The sequence below is a fragment of the Gadus chalcogrammus genome, chromosome 23 (genome assembly GCF_026213295.1).
Source record: "Gadus chalcogrammus isolate NIFS_2021 chromosome 23, NIFS_Gcha_1.0, whole genome shotgun sequence".
Classification (NCBI taxonomy): Eukaryota; Metazoa; Chordata; class Actinopteri; order Gadiformes; family Gadidae; genus Gadus; species Gadus chalcogrammus.
This window is the reverse complement of record NC_079434.1, coordinates 13917174-13941655: the sequence shown is the minus strand read 5'-3', so window position 1 is coordinate 13941655 and position 24482 is coordinate 13917174. Positions and strand designations below refer to the sequence as shown.

At 43.1% G+C, this 24482-nt stretch overlaps 1 protein-coding gene across 1 annotated transcript; it reads right to left on the bottom strand.

Annotated features, from left to right (window-relative positions):
* Window positions 1-3403: 3403 nt before the first annotated feature.
* LOC130376828 (receptor activity-modifying protein 3-like) lies at window positions 3404-23780 on the bottom strand. The gene is made up of 4 exons (XM_056583723.1): window positions 23452-23780; window positions 10942-10971; window positions 10293-10458; window positions 3404-5120 (listed from the first exon to the last, which is right to left on the bottom strand). The coding sequence occupies exons 1-4, from the start codon at window positions 23501-23503 to the stop codon at window positions 4865-4867; spliced, it is 504 nt and encodes a 167-aa protein (XP_056439698.1). The 5' UTR covers window positions 23504-23780; the 3' UTR covers window positions 3404-4864.
* Between the last annotated feature and the right edge of the window lie 702 nt (window positions 23781-24482).

Genomic DNA, 24482 nt, shown 5'->3' with positions numbered 1-24482 from the left:
ACACACACACACACACACACGAGGACACACATGCACACCTGCCCGCACACGCAAAAACAGGCACACACACAAATGCACACACCTAGACACGTACGTGCACAAGCATACACAAAGACAGGCACACACAGTAACAGACACACACAGACAGACATGTACACACGTTCACACACAAACATACATACAGGCATGCACACACACACACATACACACAAACTCGCCAACGGGTAATCGCTTTAACAACAAAACCTAAGCAATCCACATGCATAATAATACATACCTTCTCAGACGGTTAAACTATCTGCACCTCACCATCGTTTAAAAGGTTTTATCTTCTAATGGAGTCAAACCCAACATGCTTTGTTAACGTAAATTCTCTACCACGCGAAAAAAAGAAATCCCTTCCTACACACATTGTATTGTATTGCACACACACACACACACACACACACACACACACACACACACACACACACACACACAGTCACCCTAGGGTAACCTATTTAACAACAATATCTAAGCTATCTGCCGGCATAAGGAGGTGAAGGGGGAGAAAAAGTATGCTTGCTCAACATTTCCCCGGAAAAAACCAGGGCTTTAAAAAAAACCACTTACTGCGATTGATGGAGTTTGGCAGTGGGGGAGGGGGGAAGGGGAGCCGGGGGGAGAAAAATGATGATGGGATGGAAATATAGGAAGAGTGCAAGAGAGTGGAGAAGATTTATGAGGCTGGGATAATTGCGCGTGACTGCAGAGGAGTATTAGTGTTGGAGGGAGAAGACAGAGAAGAAGAGAGGAGAGCAGTGATTGGTCAGAGGAGACAGCGGAGCGGTGGTAGTGGTGGAGGGATCGGAAAGAGAAGAAGAAGAGAGGAGAGCAGTGATTGGTCAGAGGAGACACTGGGAACCAGGCAGGGTGAAGCACCCTCGGGAGGATGTCCTGTTTAGTTCATATGCAGCGTTTTTACTGTGGGAAAGCAGGCAGCGTGTGTGTGTGTGTGTGTGTGTGTGTGTGTGTGTGTGTGTGTGTGTGTGTGTGTGTGTGTGTGTGTGTGTGTGTGTGTGTGTGTGTGTGTGTGTGTGTGTGTGTGTGTGTGTGTGTGTGTGTGATTATGTGTGTATGGTTGTATCCATGGTTGTGTGTGTTTGTGTGTTTGTATGTGTGTGTGTGATTATGTGTGTATATGGTTGTGGTTGTGTGTGTCTGTTTGCGAGCGTCGTTATGTGTTTGTGTGTGTATGGTTGTATCTGATGTGTGTGTGTGTGTGTGTGTGTGTGTGTGTGTGTGTGTGTGTGTGTGTGTGTGTGTGTGTGTGTGTGTGTGTGTCAAGGTTGTGAGTGCGCATGTCTGTGTGTGGGCTGAGGTGTTCTCTGAGCTTCCACTGTTCACACTTGGGACTCTTCCCTCTCTCTCTCTCTCTCTCTCTCTCTCTCTCTCTCTCTCTCTCTCTCTCTCTCTCTCTCTCTCTCTCTCTCTCTCTCTCTCTCTCTCTCTCTCTCTCTCTCCCCCAACATAAAATCATACTTGAACAAACATGTTACATGGAATACCATTACTGCTATGGTGGCGAGGTCATAAATCAGATGACAAAAACATGTCATGTGACCCATGCCGTAATTGACAAGTCACACTGTACACAGCAAGTTAAAAATAGAGGGGTCTATTTTGGATTTAGTACTTTGAGTGTGTGTGTGTGTGTGTGTGTGTGTGTATGTTTGTGTGTGTGTGTGTGTGTGCTAAGTACCCGAGAGAGACTGAAATCCAGTCTTATGTGGCTAGGCCGGGGTTAATAAAACTTCTATTGTCTTGATTGTCAAATGGTTGGCATTATATCTGCCTCAGGGGACAGCTCAGCTTTGTATTTTCACACACAAAGTACTACAATATTTATTTTTAGAATGAATGAATAACCTGGAAAGTCAAGGTATTCCAGGGTCTTTGACTCCCAGGGGAGGGAGTCTGAGTTCCAACCCCTTAGGCATGGGAAACAACATAACAGTCCCAACCCCCAGTCTACCTGTAAGGATCCTTCATCAAAATGCCCAAACCCTTACCTACTCGCTAATGGCCTCTATGTAAAAAAAGTAATATCTAAGATTAAAATGATATGCATGATAAAGGGCTCTACAGGTAATAGCTATGAAGTAAATAGATTGAATTTCAACTTTTCCTCTGACCGTGAGGGTGTACGTATGCATATGTTTGTGTGTGTGTGTGTGTGTGTGTGTGTGTGTGTGTGTGTGTGTGTGTGTGTGTGTGTGTGTGTGTGTGTGTGTGTGTGTGTGTGTGTGTGTGTGTGTGTGTGTGTGTGTGTGTGTGTGTGTGTGTGCACATGTTTTCTTTGTGTGTATGTGTATGCACACATTTGTGTGTGTGTGTGTTGAATTAGACACCTCCACCACATGTAGCCTGCGATGGACAGCACTCTGCACATTCCCATGTGCCCCCCCCTACGTCCCCTTAGTCACGCCAACTCACCTCCAAGGTAGTGTGGCAAAGTCTCCCTTCCTGCCCCAGGCTCGGTCAGAACCACTTGGTCGGACCCACTTCCCTGTATTCTTCTGTCAACTCTGGGGAAGAAGATAAAAAACAAAGACCTCCACTTCCTTCCTGCTTCCATGACTGTGTGGCCATGTGAAAGGCCACCCTAACGGGGCACCACTGTAACCACTCAACCCCACTTGACCCACCCCCTGGCTCCCAAAGCCCTATTGTCGTCGTCCCCACACACACACACACACATCCCACTGTTATTATTCTTGCACAAAAAAAATACAATGAAAATAATAAGGAAAACTATTAAAACCAACAATCGCGTCCCGGCATTTCCTGAGGTTTGTGTGCTGAAATAAATAAAGCGGAGACAGAAATTGTTTCGATTGTTGGCTGGGGGTCACGTTGGAAAACTAGAGTCTGACAATGTTGTTGACGGCTTCCACTGTCCTGCCTATGACAGCCGTGGTTTTATTGTTCGGGCCATCGGCTCTGTTTACTGGACATGTTGGTGCGATACTGCCGTGGCCGTCTGGGTTTACTCTGTATTGTTTTCTGTGTATTGTCTGACTACTTCTGCGGTGGACATGGTCTGACTCCGGATCTGTCGCTAACATCGGCTGATCTGGTGTTTATTATTTGCAAGGCAAACCAAAAAGCCTCTGAACAAACAAACACACACTCATATCACACACACATACTCACCATCAGGGCCTCTTGCGTTCGCACACACACACACACACACACACACACACACATACACATACACACACTCCTATACAAACATGCATCAACTATGCACATATTAGCGGTGAGATTTTGCAGGTCATTTCTCTCCCTCGCTCCCTTACTCAGAGCAGCTCAATGTTTTCAGCCTCGAGACTGAAGGGCATATGTCCCCTTAAACTATAAATAATTCAACAGCAAGACCTGAAAATGACAACATTTGCATGCCTTTATTTCTGAATTTGAAGTAGTCGTCTTTCAATTGTACAAACGGCACATTCATGTACATATTTTATGGCAATTTACGGAATTGTATAGAAATGAATGAATGCGGTGTAAGGATTTTTCCGAGAAAGGAAAGCATGCACTTGCATCCAATTTAATTTTTTTGAGAATTGGCAAAAGTGTGTTTCATTTATTAGCATTTTTTACAAGTTCCGAGGTTGGTGTCAGTACACCTCTGGAGTTTGCAAAGAATAGACGTTTCTCTCATTTTCATGAGGTCAATGATTTGTTTAATTGACTGAAGATTGAATCAGCTCTTTTTTGTGCTCAGTCGCACATTCCAATGACAATGGTTGGACAGGGGATCACATGTGAATAAGTAGTATGAATAATAATAATAATAATAATAATAATTCCTGACAATAACTTTCTTTGTAAATGACTTGAATGCTGGACGAAACCTTGTAACATTGAAACATTGTAATTATCAGTGCTGAAGGATGCGATTTCCTTGCAAATTGTGAAAATAGCAGTTCCAATCATAGTTTATCATAGAGGATATTACAGAATATATTATGCACTGGACAGGAGAGATACAGTAGAATGCGCTCATAAAGAAGAAGATAACGTTGAAGGTAACTGTACATGTAGTAAGAGATTCGATTTTAACCCTTCTTTCTCTGCAGATTTGATCCTTTTGTCAATTAGTATCACCTTGGGCAAAGAAGAAGGTTTTATTCCATGTGTCAGATGAGTTGTGATGGTTATTCATGTCCTGCCTGCAACAGTTATCCCCATGGAGGTGTCCAATTATCCAGAAATATCTCGATGTGACCTTTGCCTACTTTCAGTCTCTTTGGATTAAAGACACATGTAAAATCCTTTTAACAGGATGAATCCACTTGCAAACTCGCAATGATAAGTTAAAAGCACAACACTAGAAAAATGAATGAACCCTCTGGAAAAGTAATGCGCTACTAGGATTGCAGTCATGAAGATCAAGACCTCCGTCTCTCTTATGTTTAATTCCTCTTTGGTCGACCTTCCAGAAGGGTCACAAATAATGTCCCGTGATTAATGAGTGCATGAGCTGCACGCAGTAGCGTTCCACCCCCCGTCCGTGACTCGCCTCTGAGGCCTAATCATCCAGTCTCTTATCAGGAAAGCGTTCAGAGGGGAATCACTGGGGCTTCGGTTCACTACAGAGACTCACCAGAATCCAATGTGCTACCATTTCAGTCCACAAAAAGAAAAGAAAAAATGAATCCATTCCCCGGTCCAGGCGGGAGGCTGCGTGGTGTGTGCTTGTGGACTGAGCAAGAGGCATAGAGACCCGACCTGGCCTTTGGAACTCCCCCTCCATCCCCTCCCATCCATCCATCCATCCATCCAACCCTAAGGCCCACTCCCCAGCCCCCTCGGGCTAGCCCAGCAGGTCGCTGCGTTTGCTGCACCAGACCACCAGGGCGATCATGGCCAGCGTGAGGAAGACGGGCACCAGGATGAGCGCCAGCAGCTTCTCTTCGGGCGGGTCCAGCCACACCGGCCGGTCGAGGCTGCAGTTGGAGAAGAAGTGCTTGTGGATGCGGATGATGTAGCCCTCCACCAAGGGGTTGGGCCAGTAGCAGTGGATTCGCACAGCCCCCTTCTCCGTGCATTGGGTGAACTCGTGATACTGCCTGGGGGGGGGGGGCACAGTGGGAGAGATGGGTTAGTATAGAGGTGATGCATTACGATTTCAGTGAAAGAAAAAAGGGTTTTTTTCTGAGGTTATTCTGAATTTTTGTTTGCTATTTTTGGCTCTCTAGATGTGATGGTGTTATTTCAAAAAATATGTTTCACACATTCCTCGTCCCCCCCTTACAACTTATTTTACAACGTTTTTGTGTTTATTTATTTTTTTGGAGTGCAGCCTCAAAATCATTCCCTGTTTTTTTAACAAATACCAAAGTCAATAATCAAACCAAAAATCGTTACCGTATCTGATAGTGTTGGTGATTGACCCGGCCTTGGGCCATTCTTATATGCTTGCTATGGATTTTTGCATGGGTGGCGGATACTGAAACGCTTGCTGAGACAAAAAAGACTTCAGTGGTTTATTGATCTGTATCAGCCAAAATAAATAAATAACAGAGTGCACAAGCATGTGTGTGTGTTAGTGTGTGTGTGTGTGTGTGTGTGTGTGTGTGTGTGTGTGTGTGTGTGTGTGTTTGTTTGTCAGTGTGTGTGTGTGTGTGCGTCCCTTGTTTGTGCAATCATTTCCGGCTTAATGCCCCTGTTGCGCTGCTTGTCTAAAATGACAATCAGCTAACAGCACGTCGTTAATTTTATCCTCGGCTCAGCTCCTAGATTCTCTCCTAATCCAACTCAACTCACTCCTTTTCTTAACACGAAGTTACACGATCGTATTGTAACTGATATCGGATCATATATTAAATGAACAGTAACTTCATAAAATAAATACAATCCAAGAAATATTGTGGAAACAAAACACATCACTGCACAAACACACACACACACACACACACACACACGCACACACACGCACACGCACACACACACACACACTTAAATATTACTAGTGACACTTTCAATATCCTCCTTGACCTTTTCCAGGTCATTTCCATCAGTCTGTCTAAATCACTCCCTCCCTACCTCCCTCCCTCACTCATTCACCCACCCACTCACTCCCTTCTCCAGTACAGAAACATCGGTTGAGTGTTTAATTGTATTTACACAGTTGAGAAGCTAAGGGAACACAGGGCACTTCAACCTGCATCTGGATGTGGTTAAAGCTCTTAATGTATGCTCTGGGTCAGAGCATCAATATTTATGGGTTAGACATTGACCTCAGTCCCGATGCTGTTTTCAAAGAGACCTTTGCTTAAAGGTCGTTTTAATCAAATAAAGGCCCATTGGCTGGGATATACTGTATATAGGTGTATCTATAGGGGTCTATATAGATACATGGACCCCAAATGGCTGTAACATGCAGTCCCAAAGAGAGTAGAGGAGTTCTGTTGAGATTGCATGGTTCCATCTGATGGAAACTTAAGAACATCAACAATCGTGGATTTTGGAAGATTTTTTTACCTCTGCAACCTCACTTTTGCGCAAACTCACTTGTTACTTTTTCAGCGCAGCCATCAAACATATTTGAAGACATCTCCAGAAACCCATCCACCCATATCTTAATCTAAAGCCAGAATTTATTTACTTAGACTTTTTTTTCGATTTTTCGAAGGAGAGCCATCCAAAATTCGCATTTGCAACAAAAATTACGCCTATCTTGCAAGAAAATGTTGTGTTGCTTGGGTACAATAAAAAAATATTGAAACGAAATGATTAAAAAGTTGTAGGTATATATCTTTGAATGCTTTTGTGTGTAAAAACCCAACACACAATTGTGTCTGGATGAAATAATTGTGTTTGGTGAATTGGGGAACTGGGCAAAACTCCCAGGTAATCATGCCAGGTGGGTTGATTGAATTCTGGCTCCATTTGCTTAATGTCCCCACTAATCGCTCTGGGCCTGCCTGCAGCGCAACGAAAGACAGGATGTCTCCATGGCTTGAAAACATACATTGACACAATGATTGAGATGGAGAGAGAGAGCTAGACAAGAGACATAGAGACAGAGAGAGAGAGACGGATGGACAGACAGGGGGAGACAGCGAGAGAGGCACTGGAGAATAAGAAATGAGGGTACATAACGGCGTCTACAGAGATGTTCTCTAGTGTTGATTAACATAGAGGCTCTCTGGGAAATAACAGACTGTGGAAGCTATTTTCCCGATGGAATACAAGGCAGCAAACTGGTCTTCTTCATTTTGCATCATAAACAAAGGTGTATCATCAGTTGGAATGGATGGTGGGAATTCTATGCCTACCAGACACACAGATACACATACAGAAACAATTCATGATTGCATACAAATGCGGGCCAAAAGCTAGATATGGGCACACAGAAATATGATGTGTGCCCGTATGTAAGGAATAGGAATAGAAGTAAAATGTGGAATGTTTCATTAATGAAGCATCTAAAATGTAAAATAAGTTTTATCCTATCAACCCCAAACCATGTTCCCCATGTTCATCTGTCAATAGCCCCAATCTTAAAATGATAATTGGCTATTTGAGTGTACATTAGCATCTTCTGGAATAGACTGTAATGACTTTAAAAGCACATCTGCTGCTGAGCCACAGTCGAGGGGCTTTCCGGACTGACTGAGATTTCCTGCGAATAAGACCACTTAACATTATTTATTATAAAGTAGCGTCATCGTCTGCTCTCAAACCTCATCTGTGACCCATCTTAGCTGAGACCCTATCGAGGTAGCCAGAGGCAGGGATGCATAAAAATGTGTGAAGGGTTAACATGGTCATATCGGATATCAGGATACCTCATTAAAAACACCCACTCACTGCACTTTATTGGTCATAACAATTGACCCAACCGGTCAAAGCTCACACAAATATTGGGATCATTCACTATCTCTCTCACCCTCTCTCGGTTTAAAAAAATGAATAAATGTTGTCCTCACATACCTCATGCTAGCAACATTTTTCTCTCTCTCTCTCTCTCTCTCTCTCTCTCTCTCTCTCTCTCTCTCTCTCTCTCTCTCTCTCTCTCTCTCTCTCTCTCTCTCTCTCTCTCTCTCTCTCTCTCTCTCTCTCTCTCCCTCCCTCCTTTGCTCTGTCCTCTGCTCATCACCAAGCAGACTCTCCAGTGACTCGCCCACGCAAAATGTGCACACAACACCCCATCTGCTGATATACACCGCAGCGTTGGGTAATTCAGATATCAAAACACTTACAAATGGAGGCACGTACCAGTCTGAGGAAGTCACTGAATTTAGGGCAGAAGGAGGAAGTTCTGTCTCTCATTTTCTCTTTCACTCTCATGATGTTTTTTAATTTGGAAATACATTTGGTTTTATGTATCTACATCAATATTGTTGGGCTGTTTTGTCGAATAGGGTTGAGCAGCCTGAGTTAATTATTCTTCGGGAGTGATTCGAACAACGTTATTAAATATTGACGACTACTTCTCAGTGAGACGTACGACAACATGTAATTGAAGATAATGTTAACGGAAACTAATGCAAATCTGTCCCTGCTTAACTCATACTCATCCCAATCCTTAGGATCCATAGGGAATAGCCAGACAGAGAGCGATTCGAGTTCCTAACATATGTATATTATTATATATTATAAAGTCTAAGCATGCAATACAGGATCAGGGTACAGAACACCCGGATATCATGTCAACGTGGTAAGAGTGCAACAAACAGACACACATCTTTCACACTCGGACATCCGCATACTCCATCAGTCCATCTACATCCCCTTTCTACATCAAGATCACACTTACAAGGACAGTGTGCTCAAGCACAAGAAAAAACAAAGTCATCGCTCTGCACAGCACTGTGACTCAAACAAAAGTTATCCATCAAATATCTAGCGTTCCCTCCTATTTACATTGGTAGCCTTTTGCAGTAAGAACACACTGTGTGGTTCTCAAAGAGAGGAACGGCATCTAAACGGTTCAGGGTTTACCATATGTGTACCCCCTACAAATAAATAAGGCTGAGTTTGAGACAAATACTCATGTAACTTCTTCCTTTTAAACAAGCAACCACGGCGCCAACCCACCCCCCGGTTTAGTGTTGTTTTGATTCGGTGAGTGTTTTTGCGGTTATGTTTTTTTCATCGCTCTTGTCTCAACTACCATCGACTACTTGTCCGCCTCCCCTCTTTCTGCTGCCGAGCAACTCTGCCTCAACGTAATTAAGAGAAAAGGAGAAGAGAGGCTGGCAGGGGGGAAGCGAGAATAGAGATGAATAAAGACAGAGACAGAGAGTGTGAGAAAGAGTCAGAAAAGAAGGCGGGAAAGAATAGAGAGGTAGAGAGAGAGAGTTAGAGAGACGAGTGAGAGGAAGAGCAGCAGAGTGATTCGGAATCATCGTTGCGAATTTGAATTTGGCCGAGAGAGATTGAGAGAGTGTGAAGAGAGTGGATGAATTGCTTTGGTGTAACTTTACACCGATTCTTATTGAACTCTGTGCTTCCTGAACATGAAAAAGGAACTCGGGGCCTCCTGTTTTGCTCCCAGGACAGAGATAAGGGAGACGGGGCGAGAGGGTTTCTGACAGCATCCCCGCCGTTGATCTCAGAAACAAACTTCCGTTGGTGCTAATGTTGCACAGTGGCGCCTGTCCGTCCCTTAGAGTGTGGTACAAATTAAAATCTGTGGATTGGAGGGAAGATAATGCTGAATATAGAAAACCACGGTGCTGTCAGATGGCACAGGATCCCCATAACTCATCACAAGTGCTGAGAGCAGGTGTGAGGTTGTTTTCTGTGTTCTTTTAAACAATAACTTAAAAAAATTCCATGCTGCCATCAATTGTGCTGGCAGAACACTGTGTCCTGCCCACCAAATGGCAGAGCACAGTGTATTAGTCATCTTAGTAAACCGAGGGTTTGCTTTTAATCTCTTCCTTCGAAGAGGAAGCTTGTTGAGACTGAAACTGCGCTTAAGGCAAGGCAACTTTATTTCAATACCACTTTCCATACACAAGGCAGACTCAAAGCGCTTCACATACAAACATTGTCATACAATAAAATGAAATAATAAGATAAGATCTAGAGGATGAAGATTTAGCAAAAACCTAAAGCAAACATACAATAAATTGAAGTAATAAAACAAAGGCAAAGCAAAAATAATTTAAAAAAGTTAGTTTAGCAGAAGGCTAAATCAAACATAAAAGGTTTAGGGACAGGGTTCACAAAAACAAGCAGGCCGGAGCCCACAGTGCAGGTCCCCAGTGGCCTTCACCACCACATACCTGATGAAGTGCGTGAGGTTGCAGAGGTTCTTGGGAGCGATGTGCCCCATGTCCTGTTTGAAGCGCTCCCCGCAGATCTCCGTCTGACTCAGCAGATGGGTCTCATTGCAGAGTGCCATTTTGGGCAGGGGCGGGGGGGTGGGCACCAGGTTGAACGTATCCCCCTCTGGAGAGACCGCCGGGGGAAGACAGAGAGAGAGAGAGAGAGAGAGGGAGTATCATGAGGCTGCTTGACGGATGGATGGACAGGTATGTCTCTTAGTTAACGGAGTGAGTAGCTGTTTGGAAACCGTGAGGGAATAGTAATGCATGCATATAGGGTTATGGATTGATGCAAGGGTGGAGTGAGGGGTGGAATGAGTTATGGATCGATGGAGGGATGCAGAGATGAAAGGGGTTATGATAAATGGCTGGTTGGTTCGATGAAAGAGGTAATGGCTGGATAGATTGGGTAAATGGATCGAAGGTAAACGGATGGATGGATGAATTTGATTAATGATGAACGCATGTTGGATGGACGGATGGATGTTTGGATTAATGGGTGGATGGAAATGCTGGAAAGTGGCGGTAGGTATTCCTGAAGGAGATGGACAGGCAGTCATGTGGCTTTATGCAGCATGTGATGGCTCAAAGGGAAACCGATTCTCACTTGTTAAGGCCCCCGTCATCCAGGCGTTTACTGTAAAGAGAACATAACAAGTGTTATAAGCCTGTGCTAATTAATAGGTGAACAGCCTTATCCTAAACAGAGAAACAGCCTCTATCCTTATGAAACATTGAGCAATCATGAATCGCAGATGTGATTGGTCAGCTGCATGGGTGCAGCTATATAGACTAAATGAGGAGAGCATGGTGGTAAGGTAATAGAAGGATACAGCAGTACATCTTTTCCCTCTGGGCTCTCTCTCTATTTCCTTTGGTGTACTCATAAAAGGAATTAATTGTTGGGTCTCTGGGAATGAAACTTCTGCAGACAGCAACAGCAGGAAATTGTTCATCACCTGCGAACTCTGAACAGGCATGATGGTGTACTGACGCACACACACACACGCACACACACACACCCCCAAACAACACACACGTACACACACACACTCAAACACAAAAACACATACACACACACACACAAACAACACACATTTCCTTTAGTTCTGATCTCACAAGATGTCCCTGAAGTCTTTCTCTGACCTCAGGCAATTCATTCACTGTATGACATCAGGGCCCTTGACAGCTTCTCAGAGTAACCCCAGTGGAGAGTGTTACAAAATACCCATGCCAAAATGTTGGCGAACCAAGACGTCTTAAATGCATTTTGAAAGATTCCCATTTCATTCAGAAGAAGGGAACTTATTCAAATCATGGCCCTGGGGCCAGATGCCAAGTTAGCTCAGCTAAATTGAGTAGCATCCTGTTTGAGGATATAGGGTATGTGGAGCAGGGACCATAGATGACGGCAGGTTGCGATAGGAGAGCGGCTTCCGATATTCCCCAAGGTCAACCATCTACAAGTTCACTTTTTGTAAATTAAAATAGATTGAAATTTACAAATTGTGGCATCATGGCAATTAAGTAATGTGCTGGCTGAGTAGAGCATTTGGGTCAGAGGATTTTCAATAGGATGTGCAATGTGTAGCCTACATTTATGACAGAATTCAGCCTGAGGGGTATTAAGTAATATTTCTTTCCAGAGATTATTTATTCTTCCGCTAGGACTAAAGCCACTGCCTTAATTCCGTGTGAACATTGAGGCAGCAACAAGAGTTCTTACTATTTTGCCAGCCAGGACTTTGAGATAAACAACCCATCAATCATGCCGTAAAGTTTAGCCGTGGGTCTCAAGACAAGCTAAAAGCAAGTAGAAAACATGGGAATGAGCTTAACGTGTATAGATACTAGTTTTGCGGTCGCTATATCAGATGATATTATTTCTGAAAAGAAAAAAGGGACATATCTATGTTTGACCTATTCTTATCATGGTAATTGTAGTGCTGCAGTAAAATTTCAAGCAAAAAAAGTTCATGATTGGTCACACCTGCTTGTCGTATAAAATCGATAGATAGACCCTCGTTAAATGACTTAAATGAACATGAAAATAAGCAAGTTTATCTTACAATTTACGAGACCAGATTTGAGGATGACTGCAATCAAGCCATACAATCTATACGCAAAACCTTGCTAGAAAATGTGCAGGCAAGTCAGGCAAACTAATGGATGGTTTGATAATGAGTGAGTGAGTGAGTAATTTAACATCGGCCAAGTTTCAATCTCATGTTGATTAGTTCTGACAGCCAACCAGACTGCCCCACATCTCTCCTGGCTGCATGAATATATGGTGAATGTAAACGTGTGTGTCACCGTGCATGCCAATGCTGCAGCTCCTCCACTGAGCAGCACTGACCTCCAGCACCCCCCTTCCATTATCTCTAACACCACCATCCAACCTCCATCATCTCCAACACCGTCACCCAATGTCCACGTCCACCACCATCAAATCTTCCCCCCACCACAATCACCACTACTACCACCCTCCTACCTAAGACTACCACCCAACATCCACCACCACCACCCAACTTGCACCACAACAACACACCTTTACCTACCACAATCTACAATCTACTATCACCATCCTCCCCTCTTATCACCATATGCCCACTACCATCATCATAAACTCGAACAACTCCAACCCCACCTTTACCACCACCATACCTCCACCTGCACCATCATCCGTACCGCTCACTGTAGAACCCCCAAGAGCAGTATAAGCGGTTGTGTCAGCTTCAATATTGTTTTCATTCGTCCTTCATGAACGCACTGCTTTGTTCATGAATAAATGCATGAAAAGCTGTCTTCGGTGCCCACCCACATGATGATGTAAATATGAGCCTTGAATATTCGGCCTGTTCATCATAATGTAAATCCAACTTATATCCCTCTCTCCGCCTCCACATAATACTACAACATGCTCTCTTATTTTACTGTGAGTCACATGAAGTGTGATGACTTCTTAGATACAATTGCCTGCGCGGGCTTGAATCTACGCTAAGTCCCCCACAATGAGGCTGGTGGCAATGACTCCGTGATCTCCGTGATCAAGGAGCCGATTGGCTGAGCCGCTGGCGGTCCCGGATCTAGTCCTCGCTGGGTGTTTCATTCATTCATCGAAAGGCGGACGTATAGGAGGTGGACGGGGTAGCCGATGTATCAGCATGTATGTGGATGTTCTTCTGTTAAACCCATACAGGGATTACCATGTTTCAGTTTTTTACGTGATATAGGTGCCCTTGGAATTAAGTTGGGTAGGTAGGGAGAGAGGGGTGGAGGATGAGAGATGTAGAGTGTGTTTCGGTAGCTGTCTTAAAAGATGAATATGATCCAAAGATGGATTTTCGTGTATTGAGCCGAAATGTCTGCCGACTATCTTTTGGTATTTTTGAGCAACATGTCAACCCCTGCCTGCTCCTAGATATCTTAATAACCTGAGAGTAACTTAAAAAACAAAACAAAAACGTCTGTGTCTTTTTTCTGTGTTATAGAACACGTAAAATAAAGAGGAGGAATTCTAAATCCATCCAAATCTTGTATGAACATATAAAACATGCTTTTCCCAACTTCTAAGCATATTATAGAGCACCAGTGAATCGTTTGTTATACATTTAAGCTCTGTTGTGACATTGTTGGAGAGATAAAAACAGTTGAGGCCCCGTGGATGATGAAAGGGGCCTCAGATCCCTCTTCAAACTGTCCTAGTTACATCATGTCGTTTCCTTCGACAGCCTCCAACTGATTTGGTATTCCCCCTACCGTGTTTCCGGTTGACAAATCTGAGGCTGTTTTAGCTGACTACCGACACAAATGAGTTTGAATGGAACCTGTGGATTAGCGTGAAGAAAACCTAGAAATAATGGCCGCGTGAATAGGCTCATTGTGATGCTTAGCACTACACTGCTTAGGAGAGATAGTGAGGGAGCTGGGCAGGAGCCAGTGTGGTTTGGATCGAGCGCCGGTGTGTGACGGCAATGGGGGTGTGGTTTTATGTGTTTTAATGTGCTCACATTGATAGATCATAAAATCTTTCTAGGTGAATGGAAAGTGCTGAGAAGCTGAGGATTATTCTTTACCCGAAGCTTAACAGTAGGAGGGCCAAGTGGAGATATACGTACTTTAAATGAGGTAAAATCAGGTCAGTCTTTTTATTGAATAATACCCAAGAGGGAACATGCATACTAGCAGGTATTCATGAGGTGAACTGCTACACGGCCCTGAGTTTTTCCCAATTGCAAAGTAGGAACAGTCTCCAATATTTCTTCTAATGTTAGAATAAAATCTCCATTAGTCTCGAGGCCTCTGCTGAATAATCGCGTGTCACTTCATAAAATGCTGCAAAAACCTTATTGATGCCAATACTATCCAATCCAACCAGCGACATCTTTAACAGAGGAGATATTCTGGGAATCAGTGTTTTCTCTTTACCAAGTTAGCCAAATACTTGCAACGTGTGTTACCAAATTCATATAGCCTTGGCTTCGCAAATCGTATAGTCTTCTTCGCCTTTTGAGTGAGTGAGAATTAGGTGTTGTTATTGTGGCTCGAGTGGCTTGTTGATTCGACTCAGTTGGGTTCTGCTTATACTTACATGTTCATATACATATTCAGATTCTAGCTCCTGTTGTTTTTTTTTTTTTGACACTCACTTTTAAATGAAGCAACACAATCTGGATCATTTAACGGATGTGTATTAAATCGCAATCTCTTGGAGTGCTGTGGGGCCTCCCCTTGGAACTCCCCAACAGGAGCATGATCCGATATTTGTAATACTCCCAATATAACACAAGAGAAAACAGTGTACCTCATTGTTCTCGGGGAAACATAAAGTCTATTCTAGAGCTTTTTTATGAACCTCTGAGAAAAATGGGATTGCTTTGTCGTTAGAAAGTAATGTTTACCAGAGATTCCGATAGCCAACCTCTTCACATAGAGTGATTGTTGTTGACGCCCGTTCAGTGGGACTGTTTCTTTCGCCAGGTCATTTGTCTACGTGAGGGTGTGATATGCAATTGAAGTCCCTGCCAGCAATTGACAGAGCTAACTCTGTTGACTCTGAAAATGCCTTTGTTATATGATCAGAGGGTTGACCCAGTGGTGCATAGACATTCAATATTGAACAATTGTCACCAAACAAACTACTGCTACTCTCAAAATTGACATTCTTTGCCCGTCTTGCTGCCTCAAGCACTCGAGCACAGTCGCTGTAGTTGTGGAGCCTCACAATCATTATCGAGAGCCCTATCAATGGAATAGTCTGCCCCCTGTAATCAAATGTCAATTATGGCACCCATTGGACTCCTTACCCTCCCTGGAAGGAGGTATCCCCCACTCTGCGTTCCATCTCAAGATTTCTTCCTTGCTAATTAAGGGGGTGTTTTCTTGCCCACCGAGGGGCTAGGGTTAGGGGGTGTCATAAATATATGGCCTGTTAAGCCCTTTGAGACTGTACCTGTGATCAAGGGATATCCAAAATGAATTAAGTTGAATGACTTAATGAATTAATTTAATGCTTACGACTCTCCCCCCTCCTCACAAAGCCCAGATACTCGATGCACACTCTCCAGCTTGATTTTACCGGCCTTTGTGGTCATCGTGAGAGCTTTGGGAATCCATGCCTCCATGAAATGTATGGCCAAGGTGACATCTGAGGATTCTGGCAAGTGCCTCTTCTGAGATTTTTGCATCTTCATCTGCCCTCCTGGTCATCCAGACACTCCTGCAGCAAAGCAGTAGCTTCTTCCCGGTAGGAAAATACGTTTTTTTCTCAGCATTTGTGTCCTCAAAGGATGAAAAATGCTGTTCTGCTTCGTCAATGCGCTTGGTTGTGTCTTGCAGTTCATTTGAAGTCTCTCCTATTGTAGGAAGGGGATCAAATTCCCCCTTATTGTGGACGTGGCCTTGATCATTGCCAGGCTTAATTCAGTCTTTATAGTCTCTGTCATGCCATATTTTGATATCAAATACTAGCCGTCTAGTTTGTCGTCTCCCTACAGGCGATACAAATCACCATTTGACAGATACAACCAGCTTCAGGAATGAACACTACAGGTTTGGAGTTGAACATGATAACCATAGGCTGTTAATATCGTAGTTTAAAAGGTTGACTTTAAATATTGCATTGACTGAAGGTCCGCGTTGGATTTGCAATTTGTGATAAAAAAAAAATAGCTACTTGGGTTTCAACTTTGTATTGTCCCTCAAACAAAAAGGATTTGTACAGAGCGCTATGACTATAAATACCATAAATAAACAAATCAATACATGTGGAGGGCAAAAAACTGATTTTCAAACATTAAATACTGGAGTGGGGCTGGAGATGGATGGAGAGAAAGGCAGAGAGAGAGAGTGTAATTTAAAATGTCCATTTATTTTATAGTTGTGTCAGCTTTTCTGTAAACATATGCATTTCATTGTGTGTACATTCCAGCGAAGCATGTTGCTGTCCCTTTTGGCTGGTATCTATTCAACACGCTGCATAGGCAAACATGTCTCAATGGTTTGAATGAAGGAAAGCAGTATATGGATCTTGTGCAGTGAGCTGATAGCACGTCTAGGGATGCAGAGGTATATTCCATTCAGGTTTCTGTGTGTGTGCGTGCGAGTGGATGGGAGCCTTTTTGTCCATGTGCTGTCATGCGTGTCGATGCCTGTATACATTTGTTTGTGTGAGTGTTTGTGTGAGACGTGATATTTGCGTTGTCACACGATTTTCAATGTAGGCCGTTGGTTACAGATAAAGAATCTCAGTGGGATTAGGAAACACCAAACTGCCAGGAAAGCCAGCGGCCTTTTCATTGAAAAGACAAATGGCACTTCATCTCAATTAGGGAACATAATCAACCGAAAACAGACCAGCGAGAGTTTCCAACTGTGATCTCCTATGCAGACAATATTCGGCATCACCGATCCTAGTCAAATAGTATTGTGCTGTTTGTTTTTTTTCATTGCCAAACTAAAAGTCTAAAAGTCAAACTAAAAAATTGAACACATTGTGCACTTTCATTAGTGCCAGCAGAACAAATATGGGACTGAAATAAACAAACAAAATAAAAACAATCAAGCAAAATTATCACAATGTTGATTCTGAACGCCTTTTGAAAATATCAGAAAGTACGATCTCTGCAAGTAAGCGTTTCCACAATACAAGAACAAAAATGTAAATCTAGGAGGGGGGCGGGTGTGTGTAAAGTACAGGCTATGCTTTTTAGGTCCTTCCTCAACAGCTGAACAACTTATTAGAATTCAGAGCTGGCAAAGATGTCGCTGTTACCATGAGAACATCGCCTTCACCACTGTGAAGATGGGATGGCTGCTTCCATTATGTGTGGTTTTTGGAGTGCTGTGAAAACTGATAGACTTTCTCTTTCCATCTGGATGAATAGCCCTTGTTCCTCCCTCCCTCCCTCCTTCTCGCCATCACAGTCGACTGAAAGCATATATTAACTGGCTCTGAGTACAAACAGGGCCTGTTTTTTTTATTTTGTTTTTGCATTGAAGCAGGACATCACACCTGCTACATGCTGCTAGTTGGTGGTTGCTCTGCAGCTTCAGTTGTCGCAATTGGTAGGAAGGCGAATACAGATGGAGAGACAGATTAGCGCAGCTAGTCATAAACACACACACACACACACACACACACACACACACAATATCACACACTAAATAACCAAACACGATAACAGAGATGAGCGATAAGCTCTAACTGGGTTTAAGCGACTACTCTATAAACGCACCACTACATCACCATACCGAATCAGCTGTGATGATAACTCATAACACCTCCTCACGTTTGTACTGTCTCTAGCTGAAGCAAAGCAGGCTGTCCGTCTTAATGAACTTAAGTTCTCCCAGTGCATTGCGGCGTAGCCAGGACAGTATGCCCTTCCCCGCGTTGAATAGCTATGTAAGCTACTGGCACGTTCAAGCATCTATCTCATTCCTGCCATGTGTAGGAAGGAATCCTCTCAGTCATGTTCTACCCCTGACCTTATGACCTGACCTTATGGCAGTTCTATGTTGACAGCATATTGTTCGGAGTGATTGGTCTATTGCATTTTCTTTTTTTTTAAATGCCATATCATTTCCATAACCGTGTCCCCACCTGCTCTCTACTCTGTAGTTAAAGGGCCTTATATTACCACAAGGTTTATAGCTAGTACCTGTCATGATGGCTTGTAATGGAGGTATAATACTAGACAAAAAACCCGAATGGAGAACATTGAACTTCACGAGCCCACGCTGTTGTTCACGACGCCTCCAGAAATATCCATTCAGTGACGTTCAATTACAAATCGCCCACTCTTTTGTGCCTTCTTCTGTTGCGCTTCCTGCACCCACTCCGCCTCAGCCCCATCACGTTCCCCGGCTGTCTCACCCTTGTCAGGCGGCGCTTCTCAATACCCAGGACGACACATCCAGAACAGGAAACATTGATTCTTCTGCTGCTCCTGCCTTGTTGTTGTTGCCAGTAGAGCCCTGATCCACCGTAGCGTACAGCGGTGACCCCCTCTTGTGTGAGGGGAATAGAAGAAGGGATGTGTTTTGTGGAAAACCCATTTTGTGAGTCCTCTGGGAAACTGTGAGCGGATACCACAGTGACCCAACTTGACTTTACCATTGATATTCAGGGTCTACTGCCCGCTAAGTCATCAATAATAACATCCACGGGTCCTGAAGCCTATATGCTGTGCTAAGGATTAACGCTCAGGGTCTCCCACAGCTGTCTTTAGGCAAAACGCAACGCCTCCGCAAGATGACTGACCTCAAAGCGAATTCACTTTTCACAATATGAAGACGACGCGTCTTCATTTTGCATATTCCATGTCATATTTCGCGTCCGTTCATGATAGCATCTGCATTCAATTTGACAGACTTCAATTTGTTGAGATCACTAGCATAATCTAAATTAAATGTATTATTATTATTATTATAATCTATGAGCCATCATTTCAGTTTAATTGTTATAAAAGGCATAGTCATCCATCAGGTATTGATTAATTAGAGAACGTTTTTAATGAAGATGGTAGACTAGTTGAAGGGGAAGGATTCCGTCCTTATCGTTGGCCACCGAAGAGCCCATGAGCAATGATCCCCCTAGGACTAATTCCGGGAAACAGTTATCACGTGCACAGACTTATTTCGGCAAAAAGGCAGGTGCAAAAAGGGAATTAGCCTCAAAGAGGTTTGAAAAAAATCGCTCTTGGATCATTTTCAAACAGTTTGACTCACTATCGACCCAATACAGCATTATTAGTAGGAACTGTTAAGGAATACAAGTGACCAAGAGAGTTAATGACCAAGCAACTAGTGCCACCACTCACTCATTAAACAGATCAACTAGGGATGCACTGAAATGAAAATTCTCGGCCGAAACCGAAACCGAATATACTGAAACAGTTGGCCGAAAGCCGAAAGTTCCTATCTCCCATCGAGCAGCACTGAGTAACTCAGAGTTCTTACCGATGAGCGTGAAATATCTGTGTGGAAGCTCCCTCAGAGGGAATAAATATTTAACAGGAGGTCATTGAAAAATTAATAACACTCTTAAAAACATTCACAATTGACACCGGTTGATGGGATATGGAAGTAGGCCATGACTATTATTTATGCCCCGCATTGAGGTTCTGACACACTGTAAAAACATAATAACTTGCCGTTCACCTTGCCGTCAACTTGTTCTCATGGTGAAATATTATTCGGCTGTCTTTTGTATGAGGCTACCTTCGTAATGAAAGTAAACAAGAAGCTTTGCAGACCTTTTAAAAGCAACTGCCTACTCGGCCTTGAAACTTTTGTGCTTTAATGATTGGCAGCAGAGTAGAAAATCTGGGACATTGCGTAAACATAGGGATGTGAAAGCAGAGTATAATTTCACAAGTACACCCTTGAGTAGTAATAGAGCATTTGTGCATCTCAACAATATCAATGAGCGCAGTCTCAGTGGATTATACAAATGTTTTTTACAACTGTTTATTATATAGCATTGTGAAGGAGTTTGCTATGTGTGTACGATGACATTAAAACGGAATAGAAACCATGTATTCAAAGGTAATGTGTCCTGCAATCATAGATAACCCTAGAGCTGCTTCTGGAATGCACTCTGGATATAGCAACTGAAAGAGACTCGAAAGAAACTGCTTGAAAAGCATAGAGTGTCAATGAGTCCATCTCTTAGCAGAGATCCAACAATGCTTGTTTTTCTTTTATAAGAACAACATTCTGTTCACAAGCAACAGGACCGACATAACCCCGTAGGCACTTCCCCTTGTTCTCTGGAGCACATGCACACTGCACAGCTTTTATTACTCCTTCATCCTAGAAAGCAGATGCCTCACAGTTAAAGGCAATCTTTTCGTATTGTTATTACTATTTCTATGTCACAGATGCGCTTGCAAAAAAAACCTCTGGCTTGGTTTCCTGCGCTGCGATCACTCCGGTCTCTTTTAAAGAAATCAAATCCTTATCTCGGCAGCAGTGTGGACGTGGGGAATGTGTTTGTTTTTTCTACCCGCCTGTACTCCGTCTGATCTCTGACTTCTTCCCTCCAGATGGAGATCTCTATGGGGGAGGAGGAAAAAAATGACCTGTCTAGTCTAGACAAGGTCTAGTGCGGGATGCAACCAAGGCCTTACAGTAGGGAAATATTGCTCCCTACCCGTCCTGCTTAAGACGACACCAAGGAATCACATCACCAAACCCTTTCACACATAACCCAACACACAGATTAGCAGCCGGGTCTGTAATAAAAAACATCCGTTGAATTATAACGCTTTTAACCAAAGTGTGTGTGTGTGTGGGGGCGAGGGCATGTCACACATCATCTATGACCAGAATGCGGCCCCTACTAAGGTGATGCAGAGCATCCAAAAGTTGCCACACCACTCACGACAACTCCTCCCGCCCTCGCACTGAGGCAGCACAGGTTTGAGCCTTAAAATGGATTGCACAAGAAAAGCAAGTGTAAGCCAATTTCCTCGGTGAAGGAAGTAAACAGAACAGATAGCATTGGCTACAGCTGTTCTGTGAATGGCAAGGATCCAAAAGGAAGACGAGGCCAGAGAGCTTTGGCCAGAAGAAACAGCCCTAATCTCTGCATTTCCACAAAGCTTGACACGTATCTTTATTTAGCTGTGGCCTCAGTCCTCGAACGTCAGTGTGTTTTAGGTTTTATTATTGAAAAAGGATGACCTTTCTCTCGCCTCGCCTTCCACCAACCCATCTAAATGCTAAACTGCCCACTGGATGAAACACAGCTATTTCTATGATCCACGGCAGCCACAACGGCAATGGGTCACCATGGCAGGGTTCCAAGGCAAAAGCAAAGTGGGACAGTTAATTTTGAAATCCATCTCTGAGTTCAAAACCATTTTGTGGACCACAGAAGATATTGAGCCGGAGGTTAGTCTGTTATGACCCGCATGGAGGAGGTCGAGGCTGAAGAAGGCAATGACCCTATAAAGGGGTGGAAGTGAGATCCAATCCTAACCAGGCAGTACCAGCCCTGAATATTATCACTAAGACTCAGTCATCCATTGCTGAAACGTTACATACTGCAGCCCCTCTCTGCAACAACACTGCTACATGTAAATCATATGTGTTATGCTTATTGCAGTGGTCTGGCTTGGTCTGTCAGGGCGGGCCTCTGTGTCTTTCCCTTGTTCTGTGTCTTTAAGCAGGTAGGCAGGTTGGATGGTGGGGCTGGAGACTAGCCATTAGAATGATCCAGGGCTATGTGTCCCAGATCATTCTAACTGCTCTCCAGCCCCCTTTCTCAGTCCCAATAGCCTTAAAAGGCTCACAAGTCCCTTAGAGACGAGAGAGAAGCCCTCTCTCTCGTCTCTTAAGCCCCGGGGCTTTTCTCTTACCGGCAACTACTTCATCTTTTTGACTCTGGTTTTTCCACCTCAGAACACCCACCTTACCTACTTTCCTTTTCACTCACACACCTACATGACAGATTTACTGACTTTTACTGACTTCTTCCTATTAAATGGAAGCGACGATACAATCGTCCCTTCCATTAAACTACACAAACTCTACAAGCCACGAGTTTGTTTCGTTAAATGTTTCGTTAACTTTTTTATAATAAATTCTTCGTAATTTTTATAGTGTGTGCCTCCATTTTTGTTGAGGCCCTTAGCCAGGTCATAACTCCGTCGATCATACCATCTGACAATGTCAGTATCAAATGTGAATTTTAATTGCTTGTGTATAGACCTAGTCAGTTTGTAAATGTAGAACCATATTGTAATGGATTCATAACTGCTTTTATTCTGCCCTCTCAGTATGTGTTGGTTAAGGGGGTTTGACTCCACCAAAAAGGTTCTAGATCAGCTCCCCAATGTATGGTTCATAAATCGTAGATACATACCCCTACCAGCTCCTTAGTGACAACCTGTAATCTCTGTGGATTCCTCAAAGCGTCTCCTAATTGATTAAATAGTAAATGGCAAACTGCTTTACAATTCATTCCCACGTACCCTAATTATGATAGTGGTAGAGTATAATGAGTACATTGTATTCATAGGGTAGACATTTACATATATGCCAAAATTGCGCCATTCACCATTCTGGGCAGGTCTTTCTTGCCTTGTTCTTTTTTTTTTCATCCATTCCTACTAATTGTCACGCATTGTTTTTAAAGACACATTATAGCAAAGTGGTCCCCCACCTTGGGGGTGAGAACTCTGTTCTCAAATTATTTGAAGGGAGATTGCTATATTTGATGATACATTTATTTTAATGGGCCCTGATCCAAAAGTGATGATATGTCAACCGATGATTCCTACACTAATAGGCCAATTTTGCCAACTACTTAGCTGGAATATGATGATGATATTACGGGCCAGATGTTGATGGGTAAAAAACAATGTGTGTGGAAGCAGGTTCAAAAATAAATGTCTGAAGGACATTTTCGCGCTGAAAAATTAGGTCACGGGTCAAAGAAAGCAGGGAATCCGTATTAGCCGTTGCTCATCATCGATGGATTTGTACACGGTATATGTGCAACAGTTATCGATACCGTATACAACGCTACTACACTTAATGTCATCACAAGGTAAGCAGTGAATGACAGGTGCGAGGAGGTAGCCTCATGAAAAATAATCGTACTCACCCAAAATCCCAAGTGCAAAAAGTTTGAGTAAAGCAAACGCATTAGTATCCATCACGTTAGAGAAATTCCGTCCCAGAAGTCGGACTATCAATATAACATCCGTGAACCCGTTAAAATATGTTTGTGGCGAACCATAATTACTGTTCCGAATGAAGGACAAAAAAAATCCGTCGTCCCTTCTGCTTTCTTTAGATGTTGTTCGCCGAAATACAATATAAATGCATCTTATTGCCTCGCACCCCCCTTATTGCTCCCTGGTTCTCTCATGTGTTCAAACTGATCTGGTGCCCGCTCACTACACTCACCACAACACACTGCCCCTCGCATCCTCTTGAAAGGAGGAGGGAGGAGGGAAATAGGCAGACCGGACCAGAAGACAGCATGGAGACCAATTAGGCTTTAAATTAAAGCGCAAACAGATGTTTTTCTTTTTTCTTTTGCATGCATTGTCTTTTAAGATTGTATTTACAGGTTATTATTTAGCCAGGTTTTCGATTGCCCTTCAGATATTGAAGGGCAATCAGATATTTTATATTGAGGATTTTGTATTATTTGAGTTTTTCAAGACTTATAGGCCTATTGGGCACATGATATGGTAGATTTGCGTGTATGTGTATGACGTGTATGTGTTATTGTATTTTTTTCTTTAGGAGATTTTGCTTATCTTTTCGCAAATGCGTTTACAGGATAAGCACTTACTGTTGCACTCTGCAAACTCAAACGTAAATTGGAACATAACGCAATACTGACATCTTCTGGTCAATCTTGAGTATTGTATGATTCCAACTCGTAATAAAAATCAATGTGCTAGCTAGCCTATCATAATGACAGAACGCCTTTACTTTTCTACATTTCTGCATTTTTGCGTTGACTATTTGCAATAGGCCCAATTGCTCTTTGTCCAATGAAGTATGCAATTAAAATGTTTTTTTATTTTTTTAAGTAATGACATATTGGCTGTAATGGCAGTTCAACCCAAATCGTTATAAGATAACCTCCGAATTAATTATTATCGAAGCAACACTACACAC

What these genes read in the sequence shown, in the direction of transcription:
- LOC130376828 (XM_056583723.1), bottom strand. Translation starts at nt 23,503, where the DNA reads ATGGATACTAATGCGTTTGCTTTACTCAAACTTTTTGCACTTGGGATT. An exon ending in TTTTGCACTTGGGATTTTGG is followed by an intron (nt 10,972 to 23,451) that starts GTGAGTACGATT and finishes TTCTCTTTACAG; the next exon opens with TAAACGCCTGGATGACGGGG. An exon ending in AACCTCACGCACTTCATCAG is followed by an intron (nt 5,121 to 10,292) that starts GTATGTGGTGGT and finishes CCCCCCCCCCAG; the next exon opens with GCAGTATCACGAGTTCACCC.